Below are 23,500 nucleotides of genomic sequence, written 5' to 3'. Positions count from 1 at the left end.
TGTCATGCGGAAAAGTGTCAAACGCTTGCAGAAGTTCAGGTAGATGACTTCCTTTATCTGTGGTGCTTAAAAGGCCACCAAGTACATCAGACATGACTTGCCCTTGGTTGGGGCAATACTGGGGCAATGTTGGTTACCTCCAATCACCCTGTCTTTATTTTCCATGAGCCTTAGTAGGGCTTTCAGGAGGATCTTTTCCATCATCTTGCCACAGATGAAACATAGGCGAGACTGACCAGCCTGTAGTTCCTGCTTCCATTCCCTACAGACTTTCTTTTTGTACTTAAGTAAGTCCAGGAGCTCCTTGTTGATCCATGGAGATGTCCTGGAATTCTTGCCTGCCTTCCTTTTTCTTGGGATGCACTGCTTCTGGGCTTTCAGGAGATGGTCCTTGAATACTGACAAGCTTTCTTAGGCTCCTCTTCCCTCCAGGGCTTTATCCCACATCCCCCTGGCAAGCAGTTTCCTGAAGAGTTCAAAGTCCACTCCCCTAAAGTTCGGAGTAGCAAGCTTGTTGCGCACCCTTTTAGATGCCCTAAGGATCTTCAAACTCCACAATTTCATGGTCACCACAGCCAAGGCTGCCCTTTAGCTTCACATTACTCACTAGCCCCTCATCATTGGTGAGGACAAAGTCCAACACAGCACCTTTTCTTGTGGGTTTCTGTACCACTTGAAAGAGGAAGTTATCATCAACATATTCCAGGAACCTCTTTGATTTTTGGTGCCCTGCTGTATTGTCCTTCCAACAGATACCAGGGTGGTTGAAGTCTCCCATGAGAACCATGTTTTGTGAATATGAAGCTGGTCCTTTCTGTTCATAGAGGGCCTCATCCACTCAGTCTTCCTGATCAGGCAGCCTGTAGCAGACTCCCACTACAATGTCTTTTTCCCCTGCCTTCCCTTTAACCCTAACCCATAAGCGCTCAGTCAGCTTATCATCTATCCCCAGGTGGAGCTCTATGAACTCCAGCTGGTCGTTGATGTAGAGGGCAACACCCTCTTTCCTTGTACCCTGCCTGTCTTTCCTAAAGAGTTTATGCCATCAATTCCTATGTTCCAGTTATGAGAGCTATCCCATCATGTCTCAGTGATGCCAATGGCAGCACAGTCCTGCCCATAACTCTTCTTGCTTGTTCCCCATGCTCCATGCGTTAATATACTGGCATTTGAGTTGGGCTACCATTGAGGCTGATTTATCAGTTGGAGTTCCCTTATCCTGCACCTTAGGTACTGACCTGTGATCCAACTCCAGGTCCAGGGCAACCATTACCATCACCAGGCTCAAAGTGGGATGGTTTGATTATCCTCCCCCTAGCAAGTCTAGCTTAAAGCCCTCCTGATTAAATTGGAAAGCTTGTTGCCAAAGATGATTTTCTCCTTGACTGAGAGATAAACCCCATCCTACCTCAGAAGACCAGATTTCTCAAAACTGGCTCCATGATATAAGTAGCCAAATCCCTGTTCACGACACCACCCCCTTAACCATTTAACCATTGATTTTTTTTAATTCTATCAGCCCTTTCCCTTCCCATTCCCCTAACCAGGAGCACTGATAAGAAGATTACCTGTGCTCCTGTGTTCTTCACTCCCAAATCTGTTCCAGCTGCCTTGAAGTATCATTCCGATACCCAGGCCTCCAGCTGAACTATGAATATTGTTTTCATGTATGTGCCATTCACCAGTGCCAAGATAGTGCCAGGACCTGATAGGCCCCTACAGCTCACCAGTGCTATTCATCTCTCAGAGGACTGAATCATCAACAAGCACCAAAAAGGACACTGTGCAAACCACAAGGACACAATGGTCACAGAGTGACCAAGTGTGTGCTGCTGTCATTCTTGCACTTTTTGCTATCTTTTCCATTCTGATTGCTGTTATCATTCAGTACTTTGTAATACAGTAAAGAAAACAGGTTTATGTTAGAATGCTGCCCATTACATTTTACTTTCTCATAATCTAAAAAAATATCTGTTCTCTCGCTTTTACAAAAGCAGGCATTTAGCACTGGCATTGGGACTAATGCAAACTTTAAATGCTTACTGGTAGGTGTAGGCTGACACACATCATTAGAATGCAAGCTACAGAAATGCAATCTTTTTTTAATATTCACTGCTGCTCGCACTCCTTGTAGTCCCTCTTGATATTCTTCAGGTTACTAACAGCAGTGTCACTGGTGCCTATGTGAAACAGCAGCAGTGGGTAGTAGTTTGTGGGACATACAAGTCTGGCAGCCTCTGTCACAGAATGCTCTTTTCCTTCAGCTGCTTTTGAAAGCAGATCGTTTCATCTCAATATGACCAGTGCAAAACAAAGACAGATTTCTTGCTAACCTCCCACATGTGCTTTTTTGAGGAGAGGAAAGCAGGGAGGAGTAGTTCTTCCTCCCTAGGTTCTTGTTCCCTCTCTGTCTTTCTAGTATTACCTTCTTCTGGTATTCATTTAATGTATTTGTAGCTTCTAGCTCTTCCTTCTGTCTACTCCTGGTTTTCTTTGCTCTCTCTATACTCCACCTTTCTGTAGATGATTTTAGATAGCTCAGAGCTGCGTCCCCCAGAGAAATATTCAAAGAATTATCCACAATTGCATCACTATAGGAAAAGAAAGAAGGAAATTCTCAAAAGCATAAGACTCCCCAACATCTTAATTTGATTGCATTTCCTCCCCAGGTAGAAGCATGTTTTCAGAGCAGTTTTTCCTTTTTTTTTTTCCTGCTAGTTTCCAATTCTGAGGATAATTTTATCTCCTGAATAACCTAATGGCTACCAGCCTTTTTAGTGTATCAGAATTTTTTGCTTTCATGGGAGAGCTGGCCTTTATTCTGAATTCAGGCCACTTTTAGGCCTTTTTTTTTTTTAATAGCTTTCATTTGTACTGCCTGGAAAGAACACCAAAGAGAGTAGTGTAGCAATTTGACATTTGTTGCATTCCACCATTAATTTTCTTAACTGGAGCTCTCCAGAAGAAAGGCAGAATGGACTGGTCTACTTTCTAGTCAGTCACTAAGATCTATAAACTTCCAGCTCTCATGTGGCAGGACTGCTACATGATAAATATCTTCTCATCCACTTGCCATTGGTAAAAGAGAAATGTTAGCATTGTGTCAGTCCCTAGTAGATGCTGGCTATTGCATTTTCAATTAGCTTGGGGGATTACCCTTCATCCTTCTGTTGAAGTCCTGTAACATGTCAATGCCACACCTGTGTAAACATTATCAGCGTCAGGTCTCAGAGGATTTGTCATTGCCCCAGGAACACTCCAACAGGCAAGCCAGAGCAATCTACTATAGAAAAATCTGCTTTGGCAGGGAGATTGGATTAGATGATCTCCAGAGGTCTTTTCCAACCCCAACCAATCTGTGATTACTCTGGAATGATTCTGTTAACAATAGCAAGTGGAAAATAAGGGGGATTTGGGATGGAGGGAAACTAGACCTAAATTTTCTGCAAACTGGGAAGAAGCAAACTAACATCAAAGATATTAGTGTTTCTCCAGCTCTGCTGAAGTATCGCATGCAGTGTTAGAAGGAAGCAATACTTTGAATCTATGGAGTGACGCAGTTTTCTTTTTCTCCTCTTAAAATTTTTCATTGACTGCAACAAAAATGTGAGCATTTGAATTTTCTGACTTGTCTGAAGTTAATTCTAGTCACATTTACTCACTGTGCATCTTAGACATTTTCCATACTTACTGAACCATTCAAAATGTCATTACCCACAGATCTAGAAAATGTTGCTTGCCAGGCCACATACCTTGGCTGAATACCAATATCATAAGATGGGCAAGGGAGCATTTGACCTGAGGAGAAATAGGAGAAATTTGACATCTAAAGTTTTAAAATATACCTTCACAATTAAAAGGTACTCCAGTGGATTTCTCTCCTACTGTGGTACATCTTAGATAATATGTGAAGGACATGCTCTGTATTAATAAAGCAACCTTTCTTGTTGATGCAGCACCAACTAGGTACCACTCACAGAAAATACACTTAGCTTAACCAGAAATAAATTCTTTACATTTATGATGATTATTTGGTGAGACTAAAATTTCAAAATAATACAAAAGTCATGCAAATAGGAAAATAAATAAAATTGAATGGAATTCTTATTCAATTCAGTTAATAATTCAGAATTCAGAAGCTATTTTTTATTCAATTATGAAAGCTTAAAATTTCTCCATTAAAAAGAGGGGATGTATTACAGGTTGTCTTAGTAAGACAGATGTTCATCTTATGATGACTTTTGGCCTTTCCCACAACTTTTTTAAGGAAGTTAGTTTTAAAAAGTTTTGAAGTCTCCTTTGTTACAAATACCTCCCATTCAGTTCAAGGAACAGAAAAGTTCTGGCATTTACTAAGCCATTAGTAAAGTATTTCTTCTCTAATAAAATAGCCTGACGTCACATTTTAATAGGAAGAAGATACTAAAATTTTAAAAGTCCTGTTACAGTAAGGAGAGTTGTTTTAGCGACGTCAATATAAGTATGTTCTTATAAATAAAGAAGAAATAAAGAAGAAATTGCACAAGATGGTTGTTTTCTTTCTGAATAATCCAGTAGAGTATGATGAAGAAGTGTACTGAAATATAATCCTGAAAATGTTTTTGATTACCAGTCACTAGATTGAATGTGTTGTTTTTTTCATTCCCTCTTTCATAAGAAACCAACTGCATCTGTTTGGCATTTATTGCAGATGAGCAGGAGAGCTCAGGAGCAATTATTTATACTGTTGAGCTCAAGCGCTATGGTGGACCTCTTGGAATTACAATCTCTGGTACAGAAGAGCCTTTTGATCCCATAATCATTTCCAGCCTTACAAAAGGAGGATTAGCTGAAAGGTATATTGGAAGGCAAATTACTTTAATTGTTTTTGTCAAGATAAAGATTAATTTTGTTGACCCTACCATGCTAATTTTCATGTTTTAGCAGTTCTTTGGATCTGAGTTTATAACATTTTCACTGTCATTTTGTGATGTTTACTGAGTTCGGGAACATGAGGAATATCTTAACAGGACGTTCTTGCATATGCTATGCAAATCAGAGCAAATTGTGATCTGTATTTCAGATATCATTGGAAAAGCTACTCAGTCACAGGAACATTCTTTTAAAGGTGGTAGCCTTTTGTATTAGGACAGGTGAGGAAAGCACTAAATGTATCTAAGTTTATCTGAAAACATTCTTCTCATAGTATGCACGCAGTGTCTGTATACGCACTCACTTATACCATAGCTATCTGAGGAGCAGAAACGCTCCTCATGGTAAGTAATGGATAGAGAGTAATTGAAATGCTAAGGTTTTCTGTCACCTGTCACCATTAAGACAGGTAGAGCCATTGCAACTTGTATGTTTCATGGTTGTTTTGGAGAAAAAAACACAACAGAACTGTTTTACAGAACACAAAACATGATTGTTTTGCTCAGCGAGAACAGGAGTGCATTTACACAAAGAGAATTTGTTTTTTTGCTGTGATGCAATCCATCTGGAAAGCCACATTGGTGAAATAGCAGGCTACTTGCTCTCACTGCCATTATCTGTTCTGTGACTCTAGAAACATTACATTAATTTCAAAATCTATCCAACTGTCTGAGATTATTCTTACTCAGATGGACTGCAATGAATATCATCCACAGCTTATTAACTACTGCAGTAACACTGAAATCTGAATCTCCATCCTTTGGCTCTACTGTTGTCACCACAACAAAGGTGACTTGCTTCAAGCGTTTCTAACAATAGAATTACTATGAATGCAAAACAAAAGAAAGATGAGAGTTTAATGCCTCCAAATATGCAAAGAAATGGTCTTTTTTTTTTGCTTTTTTTTTGCTTTTTTTTTTTTTGGCTGCTCTTCTAATGTTTAATTTCTCTCTTGCTGTAGAACTGGGGCAATCCACATAGGCGACAGAATCCTAGCAATAAATAGTAGCAGCCTAAAAGGAAAGCCTTTGAGTGAAGCCATTCATTTATTACAGATGGCAGGAGAAACTGTCACCTTGAAAATCAAGAAGCAGACAGATGGTAAGTATGGCCAAAGTAGCATCAGTGATCTTTAATGAGTTGTTTTTACAGATTACGAAGTGTTTAGGCTGTCTCCGGAGAAAATGTCAGGTCAGTAGCAGAAAAAAGCACGTTCTTAGAGCTGCATTAAAGTAATGACCATCCCCCACCCTTTTGTTTTTTGTTTTTTTGTTTTTTATAATCCTGTTCAGCTACCAGTCCCAAGAAGTTTTCTGTCCCTGTGGGTCATATAACTGAACTGAGCGATGCTGAAGATGAAACGTCTGCTGCACAGAAATCTGGCAAACTCTCAGATATCTATTCTGCTACAGTCCCCAGTGTTGACAGTGCGGTAGAGTCATGGGATGGCTCTGGTATTGATACCAGCTTTGGAAATCAAGGTACTATCAAGAGTGCTATCAGTGTTTAAAGTGGAAATTATTGTCTTCCTGGTTGACCTTCCTTTGCCCTAAAGACAACCTTACCTGTACTAAGTTTAAACCTTCTACTTTGTAATGCGGTGGTGTCTCATTATAACCACACACCTTGGCAGGCAACATGATTTCTTATGCGTGGCTGGCCTCAAATACATTCTTTTATGGCGTTGTGCTGTGTTATGGAGCATTTATCAATACATTAACAGGCTTTTGTTAGCTTTTCTGATATCTGAATAACCCAGTCCATAGCTCAGACACAACTAAATGAGTTTATCCTTCAAATATAGATCAATGCAAAGCACAGATCACTCTAAAGGTGTTCATGAATTTGATGCCCACGGGCAGTAATTTTTAACAGACAACAGATTTATTATAAAATGCTGAAGGGAGAAATTTAAACATTGCTTATGATTTGTAAAATTTGCTTCTCCCTCATTACTGCAGTATGGACAATTAACTTTCAGCCCTCAAAAACTATTTTTCAGTTGAAAGACATGATTTTATACTAAGTTTTATACTTCTGTTTGATTTATTTCAATAAGATTTTCAGTATTTTTTTTTTTAAATAAGAATGATTTGTTTGAAACATGAGGTCAAGAAGTAGCTGATGTTACTGCTAATGTCTATTTTTTTGTTGTTCTTTAATTTTTAAATATTTCTTAGCCTTACTGCATGTATTTTGTCATAAACTTTCCTTTCAACTGGATGGTCTCAATACTCTTAATTACAACTCCTGTTTTCTCCGTTTTACTTTTAACTTACTGTTACACATAACATTTTATTTTATACCCAATGTAATGAGCTGATCTCCTCCTGTGTAATTTGTATTTCACTGGAGTTAGAATTGGAATGAATTTGTTGCCTTTCTTGTTTTTAACTGTTCTGGCTAGCTTATCAAAACACATCATGTTAGAGTTTCTTCTGTTTGTTTTTGTTGTTGTTGTTGCTTGTTTGTTTTGTTTAAAGTTCTAGGGAATATATTTCTGAGAAAGTGAGAAAATGATGGCTCTCATTTTGTATTTGAATTGATTACATCTGAGGCAAATTATTCAACTGTGGAAAGAACTGAGGTCCAGAGTGCTCTCTTAAATCCCAGTCATTCAGACTCCATACCAAAAATTAAACCACCGTCTCAAAATGTTTTTTATGTCTCCCTTAAGTAAATCACCCCATGCTTGGCTGGGTCCACGGTACTTCTCTTAAGCAGCCTGAGTGTAATCAGAGTTGTACCTTATCTCTTGCTGTGGTACTACTGTGACCCACATTTCTATTAAAGTTCATTCTGTCTTGACCTGTCAAGTTGTTTGGCTTCTTTCCAAACCTTTTTTGGCATAAGTACAGGCAAAGCAAAATGAGGAGTTTGGGGAATGTTTCTGGAGCTCCAGATAATGCTTTATCCTATTAGTTGCTAATTCAGTGCTGGTGAGACATCCTTTTGCTCCTTGAATTGACACCCTGTTTTGTACCATTGTCTGATATGTGTGCCTTAGTAATCTGGAGGATTCCCCACACAACAGTCACATTTTCACATCCAAAACCCTTCATAGAATTTAGGAGTCCGTTAATGTTTGTCAGTTAGCTGGAAAAAAGCACACAATTCTGTGGTTGCCTGGGATTTAAGGGAGACAGGTCTGGACTGATATATGGAAGTGAATTGCCCTCCTTAGAGAGGTGACAGCAGTGATATGGGTTAGCCATCAACAAAACAGAATTTTCTAATACACAACGCGCATCAGAAAATGCCAACTACAGAGACTGAAAAAGGAATTTGTCAAGGTGAAATATGTATGTGCAGCAGTTCTACTGTACTGCAATTTGTGTACCGGATCACCATCAGATTGTGACAAGCTAATCCATATGTTCTTTTTAGTATGTTGCTTAAAAGCTGGACTCCATTGGCTTCCTACTTGCAATTTAAATTAGAATTAATTCAGTAAAAGAAAAGCTATTCAACTACCACCAATGTTGCTTTTAAGATAAAAGCATGCAGAAAAAACTCTTAATACACCGAGGCTGTCTAATGCCACTTGCACAGCCTTGAAACACTTGGAAATAGCTGAGAGAAAAGTCTCTTTCTGCAAGTTAAGCTTTCCAAGGGTGTTTATTGTTCCCAGGTGCACATCTCCTGAGACGGGCCTTTCCTCAGCTTTCCTAGTGAAAAGCAACAGCCCTGACAAGAGCGAGTCCCCTCTGCCCAAAGGGTCGTGCTGTGTAGGTCGTGCATGTTAAGTCTTTTCTCAAGGCAGCACAGCTACACAGAGTTGTGACAGCTGTGACAGCACAGTCCTACACCTGTGTTACTGATCCCTTGCCCCATTGGTGCTAAGACGGTCACCCTCCTTCCTGTTGGGGCACTTAATCCAGCCTCTGTGCCATATCAACTTTTGCATCTTAATAGCCATAATGCAGATCAGCAGTGTGCAAAATTGACCCTAATACGTCCCTAATTTTTGGCTGCATTGTTTCCAAATTTGAGGAAGTTACTAAGAAGAAAAAACTCTCTCACTTGTCATCTAAAAAGTCGAGTTTGTATGTTTCTTTTAATGAATCCTTTCAAACTCCATTTAATAGATCTGAAGTACTTTTTCCTTAATAGATTAAGTTTTGGATATTTCATACATGATCAAGTTAACACATGGTGGACATTCGTAACTTACTCACTAATATTCAAAGTCAGGTCAAATTGGAAACTGATAAACTTGTGGAAATGTCCTGCACAAAGTGTTGGAAGAAGATGAGACAAAGGATAGAAAATCTGAGTTGGATATATTTAAGATTTTGTTTTTGATCAACTTTCACAGAAGAAGCTTTAAAGCACCGCTAATTTGGGGAACAAATGAGGTAATTTATTATGCTAAATATCTGGCTGCTACTACTACTACTACTACAATAGCAATAATTATCAGCCCACGTTCCAGTTCTAGAGAACCTAGTTTTAAAGGTCTACTTTTTTGTCCTTACGATATATACAGTGCCATGAATATACAATTCATCTTTTTAGGACCCAGCTATCAGGCTTCAGGATACAACTTCAATGCCTATGAATGGAGGAGTCCTAAACAGAGGGGCAGCTTGTCCCCTCCAAGCAGACCACGAAACCACCCATTTCATGACACAGCACTGAGCGATGATGAATGGGACCGACCTACGGCAAGCAGGTAAGCTCTTGTTCAAGTTTCTGTTTTCTTATCTTCAGCTGCATTAATGCCTCAAATAAGGACGTTTATTGTATAGAATGAAATTATTATTTTCTAACTCATCTGTAGCAGCTCATTCCCTAAATATGAGTTGTAGTATTTATGATTAATGAAACTTATCAGAGTATATAAATGGTGTTTGTGGAAGGTTATGATGCCAAAAACAAGGCACATATTTATTTTCAGTTACTTAAAAACAAACAAACAGAAACAGAACAAAACAAAGATTTCAGTACTCATTGTACCTGTTGGTCAGGACTTGCACATCCTTCACTAGAAATACACACATTCTAGAGGTACTGCACTACTACTGTGTAGTATCACAGTGAGCCTGAAGTCTCAGTTTATAGTTTAGTACAGCAGAAAATCTTTCCTCTATAAGCCTGCTGGATAAGTAAATCCGTAAGTTTTAAATCAGTTAGCTTTGAAATGTAAATCAAGGCAGGGTTTAGATGACTGTGCAGCTTTTCAGAAGCTGACTGATAAATCCTCCGATACAGCAGATTGCCCAATGGCATTTTATATGGGGACAAGTCTGTCAGGATGATACAAGTGTGAATACTCAGCCTCTGTCCAGCTCCTGTGGTCCCTGCTGGCCAGAAATATGCTGGAAGTTTTCATAGGCTATTAATGGAAACCATTTAATAAAGGAAATAATTGTTTCCTTCCCATTTTTAGTAAGTGTGCTGTCTTTAATTTGAGAGCAGTATTTTTATCCACATTAAAAGCTCATCTTTTGTTTCCCAGATAAGGTGCAGCCTCAGATTCCAGGTCACCTGCTGTTTTACAATTACATAAGTAATAGGTTGAAAAAGTTGATGAGCAGTGAACCAGAAAGCCAGACTGTAAAATGCAGAATATTCTAAATTACAAGCATGTATTCCACTACCAATTTAAAGCGCAGTTCAAAAAAAGTATGCACATTAAAGTGGCTTGTTCTACTTACACCTGAGAGATACAGCAGAAATTAAAATAATGGTTATTTTAATATTGTATTTGTAAAATGAATTATGCTAGACCTCCTGTGCCAAGTGCTAGAGTATTAGAGAAGGATGTATCTGTTCTTCCAGCCTGTGAAAGATAACTCCAGAACCTCTATGCTTCTAGCTAAGCACTCTGTCTTCTCTCTACACTAAAAAGTAATTTTTCTTACCTTTCTTTTGTGTAGCACAGCTTCCAAGAACATGTGGCAACAGAAGGAGACTGAGACATTGGGAGAGAATCAAGAAAATCACTTAAAGCAAACTTCTGTAGAAAGGTCAGGGGGAGAGAATATCAGGAGCATGAAGAAAGAGGGCAAGCTGTGGAAAGGCGCCTCTGGTGGGCAGAGGAAAGGTGGGGGACAGCTGGAAGAGTGGAATACTTCCAGGTAGGAAAACTGTGCACAGGAGTGAGACCTGACTGGGCTGGGGCTGAGGAGGAGGGAGAGAGGAAGGAAAGTAAAAACAGTTAAAATGAGAAAGAGGAGAAAAATGGGTAAAAGCAGAAAGCACGTCACTAATATGCCACTGAGTGATGATAACATTACAGCTGGAAGTGAGTGAAACCAGAGAGCATAAGCTGCTCCGTAGCCTTGTTTCTACCTACCACTGACAGACAGAATAAATCAGTTACAGCTCCCACTCCAAAGAAAGTTTTTTGCACATTAGAATTTTATATACAGGAATGAGTCTGCCAGATCCTGGAACATCCTATCACTTCCTGGTAGAGATAAAAAAAAGGGAGGGGAACACAGAGAGGGGATCTGCTCTCTTCTATAGCAACAAGAGCCAAACCATAGGCACTTGTGGCTTCATATCTGTCCCGGTACCCTCGGCATGTCTGTATTTCTGAATTCCTGATGGCTCTTTGAATGAGCATCAGAAAGACAGATTTATTTGCTTCAGCTCAAATAGTATTTCATGTGACATAAAACCAATCTCTCAGATTTGTTTCAGGAAAAAAAGATAGATGAGAAATGTTTTTGGAAGCTCTTTTTTCTGATGCAGTTGCTTGGCTACAAATCCGCTTATTAATGTGGCTATAATGGAGGTGAAAATGTTGAGCATTTCACATGCCAGGAGATAAGATTCAGAAAAAGCAGAAGGGGAGGTGAGGGCAGAGAGAAGAATTGTTCTGGCCAAAAAGATGTCCAGACTTACAAGCATTATAATTTCAGATTTCATAGGAGTTAGAGAAGGAATGGACCTCCTGTTCTAGTAAATCCAGTCTTTGCTGGATAGACATATAAACCTGTTCATTAACTCGGGTTCTCTTTTACAATACAGTATTACTATCCAATATAAAGAAAGGTATTGAATAAAGTAGTTGATGTTCAACATTAGCCATTAGAATAACTACCTAGGTTGACTGAAAGAGCTAATTTCAGACATCAAGGATCTTTCTAAAATCATGTTTTAAATACTTTCTTATCTTGCCTGAGAGGAATTGCATCTGTGATCTGAGTAGGTATTCTCACCACTGCTGTATCTATTGCAATATCTTAAAGGAGACACTGATGCTAGATGGAGAATCATTGCAATAGGAGTTTGAAATGGCTGACCATTGTCTGCTTGACTGATAGTAGCTGTAAGAAAGCATCTCTAAGGCAGAGTATCCTGTGCGTGAAGCATTCAAGCTATCGTCGGTTGTGCTGGGCAATTCCCCCATTTAAAAGCTATCACATTAACCGTGTTACATTCATGCTATTCTCAGTAACACTGTTTGTCAAGCAAGGCCTCAGATGCTTCCATTATACTGTTTGCTCTGTTTATGTGATGTTAAGCACCACTAGCTGCAGTCCATGGGTAGCTGCTCCAAAGTAACAGCTTGCTGCCACCAAAAGGCTGAATTCTCATTCTTTCCTTCCCTCATCCTCCCCCTCAGCCTTTCAGCAGCCCCCTCCCTTGCAGCTGCTTTGACGCTTGTGTGAACCTTCATTGAGCTGACCTCCTTTGCTAAGGCAGCAAAGAACTCCTGCTTTCTGCCCTCACACACACACACACACACAGTGGCAGTGTTGCTTTGGGCTGTGTTTCTGCAGTCGTTGTTGGCATTTTGGTCTGACCTTTCTTACTGGGCAACCTTCCTAAGCATCACTGTCCCTAACAGCTTGCTCTGGAGTGCTAGTAATAATGCTTCAGTGTTTTTATGAAACTTCAGAGATCTAGGTCTCCATACAAGCCAGTTGCATCTCTAGAGGTTTCTCTGTGTTTGTGTATAAAATTACTGGAGCAGTTTCTATTATGGCACTCAGGTGGGGTTAAATTGATAATAAGTGCAGCTTAGTTTGAAGGAATCAGTGAAAACACCATTATCCCTCCTTTGCAAAATGCTGTTTGCCAAAATGAGAGCTCTTCATATTTCCCTGAAAGAAGTCTGTGAGGTTGAAAGGTTTTATTACAAACATTTTGCTGCGCAGAGCAGCTCTGCCCTGGTCGATTCGTTAATCTGCATAGGGAGGACCCAGTTTCAGATCAGTAGAAATGTATATTCAACTGTTCTTGAAATCCGTGTGTCTCCTTCCTGAACAACACCCTGCTCAGATCCTGCCAGCTGCTCGTGACCGCCAGGTGATGGGAAGACCTGGCTGCCATGTGCTCTGCATGCCCATCCGGCCTCTCCCAACCGGCGACCTCCCCACTCCTGCCTACCTAATGTAAAGTTCTGTCATTCAACTTGCAATCTGTGGCAAGGCACATGTGTAAAATATATTTTCAAGGGAAAACAATCCATCTTTTTTTAACTTGTCATTGTAAATCTAGCTTCGCAGGTACCCATGATAACACCGAGGCTGACCAGGAGGAAAACTTCTGGTCTCAGGCTCTGGAGGATTTAGAGACCTGTGGCCAGTCAGGAATTCTGAGGGAACTAGAGGTAGAACAATCTTAACCTTTCTTTCCAATTATAGAGAAATATAATGGTTTTGGTTTGGTTTACATTCATTTTATTTTCTCCTTTTTTTTCTTTTAATTTGCACTAATCGCATCAATTCATTTAAAAGCTTTAACCCCTCTCCACAGGACAAGGCTGACAGGCGTCTGTGTTTGAGAAACATGACTCTCTTGGTACCTACCCTTTACGTTTATCTTTTTGCTTGTGCAGCTGCCCCCCCCACCCCTAACCAGAGCTATTTTCTTTTACTCAATGCAACTGAAATTCTATGAACATGTTCACCCCAGAGCTTTTGACTTGTAGCTTCTGCTGTGCGTCCCATTGATGCTGTTTGCACAGGCAGCAAATGGTGCAGAACTTCCTCAGTGGGCATAGCCTCCCTGCGGCAGCGCATCCCATTCTCTTGCAGCCGCTTGATGCAGCTTTTCTCAGCATGCTGTAGGTTGTCTTTTAAATTGAAACTTAATTTGATTAAGATGAACATAAAAGAAAATAATGTTATCGAGATATTGAATTCAGCCTTACCACTCTGAGAAAAAAAAAACAACAAAAAAAACCCTGCTAACATGAGAAATGCTGGTTGTACAGCAATTTCTCCACTGTGCAACATATTTTATCCTGAAATTAATTGCAAATCTAACTTCATGGCAGGTTGTGTGTGGGGTTGAAGCAAAGGGACAGAGGCAGAGTAACTTTGAGTCTATTTTTCTAATCACCTTTACTGTAAGTTCTCTAATTGGAACAGTTAAAATTATGCTGGTGCTGAAAGTTGAGGAACGAAAGGTCCTAAAATATTTTCTTTTATGTTCTTTTAAATTCCTGGAGCTGCAAAACTGGCAGAATCTCATTTTCATTTTTATGTCATTGAAGTCCTTTAGCAGCCAGGAGGAATGTGAATGGCATAACTGAGTGAAAGTTTCTCAGCCTAGATTAATTTACTCCTTCAGATTTACGGCTTCTGTATTGCATGTATGGATAGCAAAATGTGATTCTCGTGTATTTGTTATTGCAAACCAGAGAAAAGAAGGAGAAAATGTTATATGGGTTTAATTCCATAGTTAGATATACTTTGGTACTGCAGGCTTCTCATGTAGTTTCAATATTCAGAGCACAATAGAAGGAGATGGAAGTAAGTAATTCAGAAATGGAAATAGATCATTCAGAATTCAGTTACTTCAACACGTTGAGTTTTCCTCAGCCTTTTACAAAAACAGCCACCTCCATTTTACAAAAGTGAAATTCAGAGCCACAGATGCTGTAACATTTATAGCATCTCTTCCTTGCACAGCTCGCAGATCTGAAAAGAAAGCAAGACTCATCTAGCATGACAGGGAGCTGAGAATGGCGATGCCTCTACTTTATGAAGTACCATCGCATAGCCAAGGACTCCTTCTCATTTTTCATTCCAAGGTCTTCAGCCAAACAGCAAAAAACCTGTTGTTTGCCAAGTCCTCCAGCTGCTTTGCTCCATCAGAGACTAATAGCTGTCAGTGAGCACAAGAGAAACTATTGAAGTACACTAGATTATCTCATAGTGAAAGTAGTGGTGGAGTTGGGAGAAAGACAAGTGACAAGTATGGTCAGTAGCTATACTGACCAAGTATGGTCAGTAGACTCAGAAGTAAACTTTCATTTGCCTTTTTCTTCCCCTTTTTTCCTTTTTTTCTCATTTTCAAGCAGGCTGTCTGCATCTTGTCCCAGTCAGATTTCAGCTTGTGGCCTGAACTCGTAGTTTCCCGTTTTGCATGTCCATCAGTACCAGGGAGAATAAACAGGAAATTCAGTGCATCCTACCCCAGCAGCAGGCTGAACTCCTGTGTGGTGACTGTACCAAAGCACTCTTTACCTCCCATTCCCTGAAGAAGGAATTCTTTCACAGTGGGTACTTTTGGTGTCAGTACATTGCACCCAGTGGATGAGGTGACTTCTATTGTCTTCTTTCAACACCCCACCTCTGGAGGCTCTCAAGGCCAGGATGGATGGGGCCCTGGGCAGTGTGATCTAGTGGGTAGCAGCACTGCCCACGGCAGGAGCTTAGAACTGAGTGAGCTTTAAGGCCCCTCCCAACCCAAGTTATTCTGTGATTCTGAGATTTCATGCTTTGCACATTCTTCCATCTAACATGAAGTCTAGCTTTTATTGAGACTAAAACCAGCAGTGAGATAGGGGCTGGTATCTGAAGTACTAGTGCTGGCTAAGGCTCTTGCAGTGTGCACGTTTTGCGTAGTTTCTTTCAAGCAGTGAGTGTACCTGCACTGATTTTCTCCCAGGCTGGGATGGTGTCCAGGCAGTGGCTCTGCCAGCTCTGGCTCTAGAGCTGCCTTCACGTTCTGCTGACTTCACTGTTTTTTTAATAAACCTCGCACTCACAGTCTGTCTTGTAAATACCTTCCTATAGATCCAATTCCAACAAATGTAATTAGGCTGCAACTTAAACATCATTTTATCTACATGTAAAATATATTTGAAGTGAACAGTTATACTCGACACTCTTCAGTCCAGTCTGCCAGGGGACTAGCTGACCAGCGCAGCCATTCCAGTGCTCAGTATTTTAGTTGAAAATGCCATCTGAAAACGTTTGCCTATGGGGTTCTGTTATTCTTGTTGTGTTTTGTTGTGGTCCTTTATTTTATAGTGACTTGCAAGCAGATTGAACATCTGTTCTCTTGCCTTTTGCTGTGCCCTGAGTGATTGTGTTTTAACAAAGAATAGATAAGTTTTTCCTACTGCTGTGAATTAACCGCTTACTTAAACCACATTCTGTGTTAAAAATTAACCTGTTCATTAATGCTCTAGGCCACAATTATGTCAGGAAGTACACTGAGTTTGAATCATGAAAACCCACAGCCTCGTAGCCAGCTGGGAAGACAAGCCAGCTTCCAGGAAAGAAGCACTGTAAGGCCACATTACAGTCAAGCTTCTCGTAGCAACACATTGCCATCAGATGTGGGGAGAAAGTCCATGGTTATGAGAAAAATTAAGCAAGAAATGAAAGAAATCATGTCACCAACTCCTGTGGAGTTACACAAGGTCTGTAATTTTTCTTCTGACAGTTTTGAAATAATATATTCAGTGTAGGGAATCTAATTATATGGCAATACAGTAAGCACTTTTTATAATGACTCCACAGATGTAATTCTGGGGCCGTGCATATTAGTTCCTAGAAAGACATTAATGATATATCCTTATGGGGAAAGCAAACAAATAAGATGCATCCTTGTCTACTATTTTCTTTTACAACAAATTCTCAAAAGGGACTGTTCTTTTGCAAGGAGGAACCACTGTTAATTTGAATTGACAATACCAATAACTCATCTCTGCAAAATGTGTTCATTAAGAAACCAAAGTTTAATTTCTAGAAAATACATTTCTTTAGAAAATTACTCAGGAGGGATTTGGGCTCCCAGTAGTCCTTCTTCAAATTAACACTAATTTTGAATCAAATATATGATACTCAACGTACACAATACAGAATCCTTCAAATTAACTATTGCTTCACTTCTCTTTATAATTCCTTTTTTCTAAAAAGGATATAAAATTTACAGTCTATGCAGCTTCACTGCTCAAGACTTGTTGAAAACACAGGCTAATGTTAAGGTGGCTTTACACCCCAAGGCAGTCACAGATAAAGCAACTTCATATCTGCACAGGAAACACCGTGCTGGTTGAGGTCTCAAATCCCAAAAGGCCGTAACAGCAACCAGTTTCCAGAACTCTGGGGAGTGTTACAATGCTGTTCTCCTTGATGGGAGTGAACATCCCATCTTGTACACCTTTTTTCTCCCCAAGGTCTGAAATTTGCCCAGGAAGGGGACGAAAGCATGGAGAAATTTCTGTAAGAGGTCGCATGTTGTCCCTCTCAGGGTAGTTGGTTTGTTTTCCGTTCACTGTGGCTCTGACTGGGCCCAGTTCATAACTCTTTCCATGTGGTGAGGTAAGGTCTCACCAAGTATGTGCTAAGTGAGTACTTCTACAAGATACTGGAGAGTGGGTCTTACATATGGACAGGGAATAAACTGCCTGTGTAAGCAGTCAATAGAATGTGTTGTGATAGTTTAAAGCTACTTGTATTTCCATCTTGATATGAAGAGATTAATGGGGTTGGTTGCTGTGCTCCATTTTCCTGAGTGGAAATTAAATGTGAGATAGAAGACAAATCTACGCCAGCAGGCACTTCATGGTGTGCTCACACCTAGCAAAGATACTGTTTTTCTTCTATGGATTATAAAACAAGTCTGTGTTGACTGATAAAGCAAATGCTTTACTGGACAGGAAGAGTCAGACTTCTGCTAATGAATCAGTGTTGTTTTACAGCTGCTAGCTCTTAAGACTAGGCAGTAAAGAAAAGCCATCTTTTAAGAAAAGTAGCTATCAGTGCCTGGATCTTATGGTCCAGCTCACCAAAATATGCTTATACCTGTTCATTGCAGGGGAGTTGGACTAGATGACCTTTAAAAGTCCCTTCCAACTCTAACATTTTTATGCTTCTATGCACGTTAACCCAATCATCAAGGGCTGATTTTGTATTCATGCCAATCTTAGTAAGTTCCAATTGGCTCTTCTGTAGAAATGTGTCTACCACTTTCTCTCCCCTCCTTACTGTTCATGTTAGACCTCTAGTTTAACATGAATAACCTGCTCGGTTTCTATTTCTCAGGAAAACTTGTCCAATTAGAGTTTTCCAAACAGCTGCAGTGCCATACGAGTGACTCTGAATTCACTGCCAAAGGAATTCCTTTAGTACTTTTTGTAGCAGGGCTTGCTGGCAAATGTGCTCTGCCCTCTGCAGGCGAATGTCCCACTATGTCGGGTCAGAGAGAAAAAGGCTGGATAAAAGTCCTCAGGCTACCAATGCAAATGAGTAACTGTAGGGGAGCAGCAGGGTGAGCAGCTGACATTACCAGCTTTGTCCTTCTCAGATGGTACCCTGTAAAAAAAGTAACACAGCCCTGAGAATTATTTTGCTTAATGCTGCAAACTTTGCAGCAAGTTAACGTGAACTCACCGCTATTTCTTGCTTAACTGCATTGATTTCATCAAATACTTACTCTGTTTTTGTTCTGAGAAAGCTAGGATTGAGATAAGTGTCGTACAGATCTGTCACAGTGTTTGTTCTAGATGGTTTAATCAGTAATATTTAATTTAGCTGGGTATTATGTTGCCGTATTGGTATCCAAATTTAATTTATGCCTTTAATTGATTTTATCTACTTAGGTAAGTGAATAGATTAATATTTTTCTTAAAGTCATAGCAGACCAATTTGAAAAGTTTCCCAAAGCAAGCACTCCTCTGAGAACAAAAATATACACTAGACACAAAATAATTTTACATCAGTATTACTGCATGTCAGCATTAGCCTAACATTGCCGTTGGTTAAAATCTCTCAATAGCTAATCTGTGCACAATGTATGAATTTAAATGAAACATTTTCCCATATATCTGAGAGGGAGGGGAGACACAGAAACAACCTCAAAACCTGTAAGCCTCTGTTCAAAATTTGTAACTATTTAATTGCTTATGAAATATGCATTAAATTTCCGTTTCAGCTTTCTTTTTCCCTTAGGCTTCTGATGCAAATTTAAAAGTCTAACAAATCATTTACAGCCAAGATTTTTCTATTGAGATCAAAACTTCCAAACAGGTGTGATGACAAGTACAAATAAGATGGCATGATTTAGGTATTGTGTGAATTGCCTACAATCTCACACCCTTCAGACAGGCTGCATTAGTGGCAAGTGAGGATGAGAAACCCGTGTGGGAAAGCTTTGCCCTTACCCACTATTAAATAACAATCAGGCACTGATTTTACTTGAGGATTTTCTTTTGGAAATATATGCTGCTTCCTAAAAGGAAGTGGCTCTAATATTATAACCTGTAATATGCTCTCTGCAGATGAGACAGCTGTCAGAGACACAGCAGTGTTCAATTGCAACCTCATCCCTTGAATAGATAGCTGTCAGTTCCATTAATTTCCAAATTCCTGTTAAGCTAGTCAAAAGTCAAAAAAAATACAGCCGTGAGGGAAACCATTTCTAAAAACTCTTTTATAATCTGTAGACCTGAAGAACCAGAGAAATTAGGTAGGATTTTGATTCATACCCTTCTGGAATCACATCTTGTCTGCTCTGCCACGGCTTTGGTAAGGTCTGGACTGTAGGACACACTGCCCAGTTTGGGGTCTGAAAGGTAAGGAAGGGCATTGTCCTGCAGAGTATACTTTATAGAAAAACAGTCCTTGTTTCACATAGCTGCAAAGAGAGAATAAAGTACTCTCCTTGTTCTTTGTGGATAGCAGCAGACTTAAGTCTCAGCAAGGGAGATTTGGTTTCAACATGGGGGAAATAGCTGAAGCACTGGCAGCGATTACTTTAATGGAGTGTGGAGTGTCCTTCACTGGAGATTTCAAGAAGCAAGACAGATCGCTCAGAAATGGGTTAGCTGCAGTTTGATCCAAACTTAGGGCAAGAGTGCAGCCTAAATGGCTTCAGAGAACCCCAGTTTCCTACGGTCTAGAAGTCGTTCATCAGAGGTTGAATCCTGCTCCACTTAATGCCTGTGCCTTAAGGAAAAGGAAGGAAAGATAAATGGAATGAGTGGGAAGTTCCTTTTAAAAAATGTAACATCTCTTCCAGAACAGCACAGTATTTTACATCTCATCTCCCCTCAGGCTTTGTATCATGTTTCCACATTTGGTTTTCAAGGCTTCTTTAAGAAGCAGTTAAGAGAAGCCCTCCTATCTTTGTGAGAGCATGGAGAAAAGGTTATTTAGAAGAGGATTTGTGTCTTAGTGCAATGCTAATTAGTTTTTAGTCTTGTCAGGAAGTGCACACAGCTATTAATAAATTAAATAAATCTCTCTGCTTTAGTTTTCCTGGAGAGTTTGATATTGGTTTCTGTTTGGGTTTTTTTGGGTTTTTTTTTGGTTGTTGCTTTTGGTTTTCATCTTCCTGTATTGTTAGCCTTATGGCACTTTCAGGGATACCTCAGATCAAACCCATGTTAGACATGCTGTGATCTGACAACCAGATGTCTGTTCTCACCCTGGTTAAAGCACCATTAATATACCACTGAAGCAGAGTAAATTCAAGAAAAGTGCAGAGAGCTTGAAAAGAAAAACACAACCATCTGTGCCATTTGTTTGTCCGACCAAATCTTTTACTTCTGTTTTGAGGCAATTTTTTCCTTGCTTATCTTTCCACAATGGTTTTTAAGGCAGAGTCTCAGAAGCTTTCTGGAACAACATCAACTAGCACGGTGCCCAACCCTGCTGTGCCTTGGCATTCCTCTGTGAAACACCAGCTGAGTGCTGGAGCCTCTTCTGAGCTCAGTCCTGACCCCGCCTTAAGCAGGAGACTGAGCTGGAGGCCTCCAGTATCCCCTCTAATTGGAAGGATTCTGTGATTCAGAGACACCAGAGATGAATTCAGTGTTATGGAGATGGCTCCAGACCAGGAGTGGTCAAAGGGGTCAGAACCTGCTTCCCACTAGGCATGGCATTAGTGGCTGGCACATGCAAGTGGTTGCAGTACTTGGAGCTCGCTTGTATCAAGCCATGATAAAATTAGAGAGCACTCCATGCTGTCATTTCATCAGCCAAGATATAATTTGAAGCAGAATTTTGAACCTGAAGTGAAATAAACTATATCAGTAAGAGCATGATTTTGGGTATGTGTCTGTATTAGCACACACTTTCTGGCAGCATTGACATGTCAATCAGAGGCCATGACATTCTCTTGCATAGGTCTGCTTGCTTAATGTAAGAGAGAAGCAAAGCAAGAAAAATTTAAAAAAAAACCTTAAGAAATCAAAAGCTACACATGGCACATCTACAAAGAGGTCTCTGAATCCTTTTCTAGCAAATAACTGAACTCACAGAACTATTCTCACAGTACTAATTCTCTGAACATATAGAAAACCTCATTCTCCTAACAAGGTTAGCATCCATGTCCTACTTTCAAATGGCTGTCTCTTGCCTGTGTAACTAACGTATCTATGCTGGCATCACACAATTGCTTGTCTTCAAAATACCATTCCTGCAGTGTCTTCCTGTAGGAGCTGTGTTTGTGTGTTCTTAGAAGGTTGCATTGTAACTCTTATACTGAGCACTGTTGGGACTGGACCTTACAGGGTTGACCACTGCCTGGTGAAAAAGAAGGCTGATGTGGCTCAAGTTGCCAGTGGAATTTTGGAAGATATGACACGGGTTTAGTTTAGGCCAAGTCTTTGTCACTGCATATTGGCCTTCACCGTAGAAATGCCAAGTCTTGTTAACAGCTCTCACAGCCCTGCAGTTGAGTTGAGATTCTTGGTGACAGTTAATTAATCAATTCCCCGTCACGCTGAGACCATTAAGATCATCATAAAGATCATCATCATAAAAATGGGGCCAACTCCCATACAGTAGAAGTACCAAGCAGTAGGTAAATAAGTGATTGCTGTAATGTGAAATAAACGTAGGAAGGAGATCTGCCTAGTGCTTGTAGCGATGAGAACAAACTTTTTTTCCCCACCGTATCATTATGTCAATTACCTCCACAGGTAACTTTGTACAAGGACTCTGATGGAGAAGACTTTGGGTTCAGTGTCTCAGATGGTTTATTGGAAAAAGGAGTGTACGTTAAAAACATTCGACCAGCTGGCCCTGGTGATCTGGGTGGTTTGAAACCATATGACAGACTTCTACAGGTAATGTTTTTGTCACCACTCAGGTTTATTGTGAATGGACATGACATAAAAAGTCCATTCTGTAAAAAGTTTTATAACTGGACTGCATGGTGTTTGGGTATCATCTGTGTACACAGATGTGTGGGCACAAAAATGCATAAAATTGTGTTAGCACTCAATTGGAACAGCTTTATTGTCTATGAGGGCCACTCTGAAAGTAATGCTTCCTATTTTATTATGTTGGTCCATGACATCTGAGACAGATGTCGGTGGTATGGCAGTAGGGGCTGAACCTTCCTGCCAGTATTGCTACATGCTGTTGCTGTGTGACAGATGGCAGCAGAGGGACAGTCTGACACAACGGTGTCTGACATGGAAGTGTGGATAGAACAAAGGTGTGAAACTGAATTCCTCCATGTGGAAAAAATGGCACCCACTGACATTCAACAACACTTGCTGAATGTTTATAGAGAGCAAACAGTGGGTGTGAGCGTAGATAGGCAGGGGGTGGTGCATTTCAACAGTGGTGACAGCAACATGAAAGGCAAGCCACAACCTGAATGGCCATGCACAACTGTTGCACCATGAAATGAAGAGCATCTTGATAAGCTCATCTGCACAAATCAGTGGATTGTGACCAGAGAACTGTGTACAGAGCTGAGTATTGGCTTCAGTGCGTTGGAAACTATGATGACAGTGTTGCAATATCACAAACTTTGAGCCAGGTGGGTCCCATGAATGCTCACAGAAGAACAGCAAGAGCACTATATTCAAGTTTGTCAGGGTGTTTTGAACTAATACTAACACTAGTATTAGTTGAACTAATATTAGTATGAACATAATAATATTAGTGTGAACTAATATTGAACTAGAGCTGAAGGTGACAGTTTCCTGGATCGCATCGTTACTGGGGACAAGATGTGACGACACCACTCCAAGTTGGACTCGTAAATGGCAGTCCATGGAGTAGCAACATGAATTCTCAATCAGTGAAAATGTTCAAGAGTCGGTGGGTAAAGTGATGGGTCTTTCAGGATTGGAAAGGAGTGATCCTTCTGGATTTCTTGGGTCCCAGACAAACCACTAATTCTGACCACTACATCATGATGCTAACTAAGCTGAAGGCTCCAATTTCCAGTCAGGCCAGAGAAGAACCTTTCTATTGCAACACAATAACAGCAGGCCCCATGCTAGTTTGAAGACCGTAGAACACATTGCCAGTCTTGGCTGGACTGTCCTGCCACACTACCAGATTTGGTACCATCTGACTTCCATCTGTTTGGGCTGAAGAAAGATGGACTGCACAGGCAACCTTTTCCTAGCAGCAGTGCTGTCATA

General features: G+C 40.2%; 1 protein-coding gene across 2 annotated transcripts in view; it reads left to right on the top strand.

The window, feature by feature from the left end:
* Positions 1–23,500, top strand: part of GRIP1 (glutamate receptor interacting protein 1) — a 309,262-nt gene that overhangs the window by 283,090 nt on the left and 2,672 nt on the right. Inside the window, exons 16-23 of one of the 2 annotated variants that reach the window (XM_042872388.1) lie at positions 4,691–4,835; positions 5,873–6,012; positions 6,204–6,392; positions 9,430–9,586; positions 10,794–10,994; positions 13,369–13,480; positions 16,295–16,528; positions 22,037–22,183. In XM_042872388.1, the coding sequence (XP_042728322.1) occupies positions 4,691–4,835; positions 5,873–6,012; positions 6,204–6,392; positions 9,430–9,586; positions 10,794–10,994; positions 13,369–13,480; positions 16,295–16,528; positions 22,037–22,183 (1,325 nt within the window). The remainder of the gene's footprint in view (positions 1–4,690; positions 4,836–5,872; positions 6,013–6,203; positions 6,393–9,429; positions 9,587–10,793; positions 10,995–13,368; positions 13,481–16,294; positions 16,529–22,036; positions 22,184–23,500) is intronic. The other variant, XM_042872389.1, reaches the window with a different exon arrangement.

Source organism: Lagopus leucura, unplaced genomic scaffold, assembly GCF_019238085.1.
Source record: "Lagopus leucura isolate 7727_CA_CO unplaced genomic scaffold, USGS_WTPT01 Super-Scaffold_100008, whole genome shotgun sequence".
Classification (NCBI taxonomy): Eukaryota; Metazoa; Chordata; class Aves; order Galliformes; family Phasianidae; genus Lagopus; species Lagopus leucura.
This window is presented reverse-complemented; position numbering and strand designations above follow the sequence as displayed.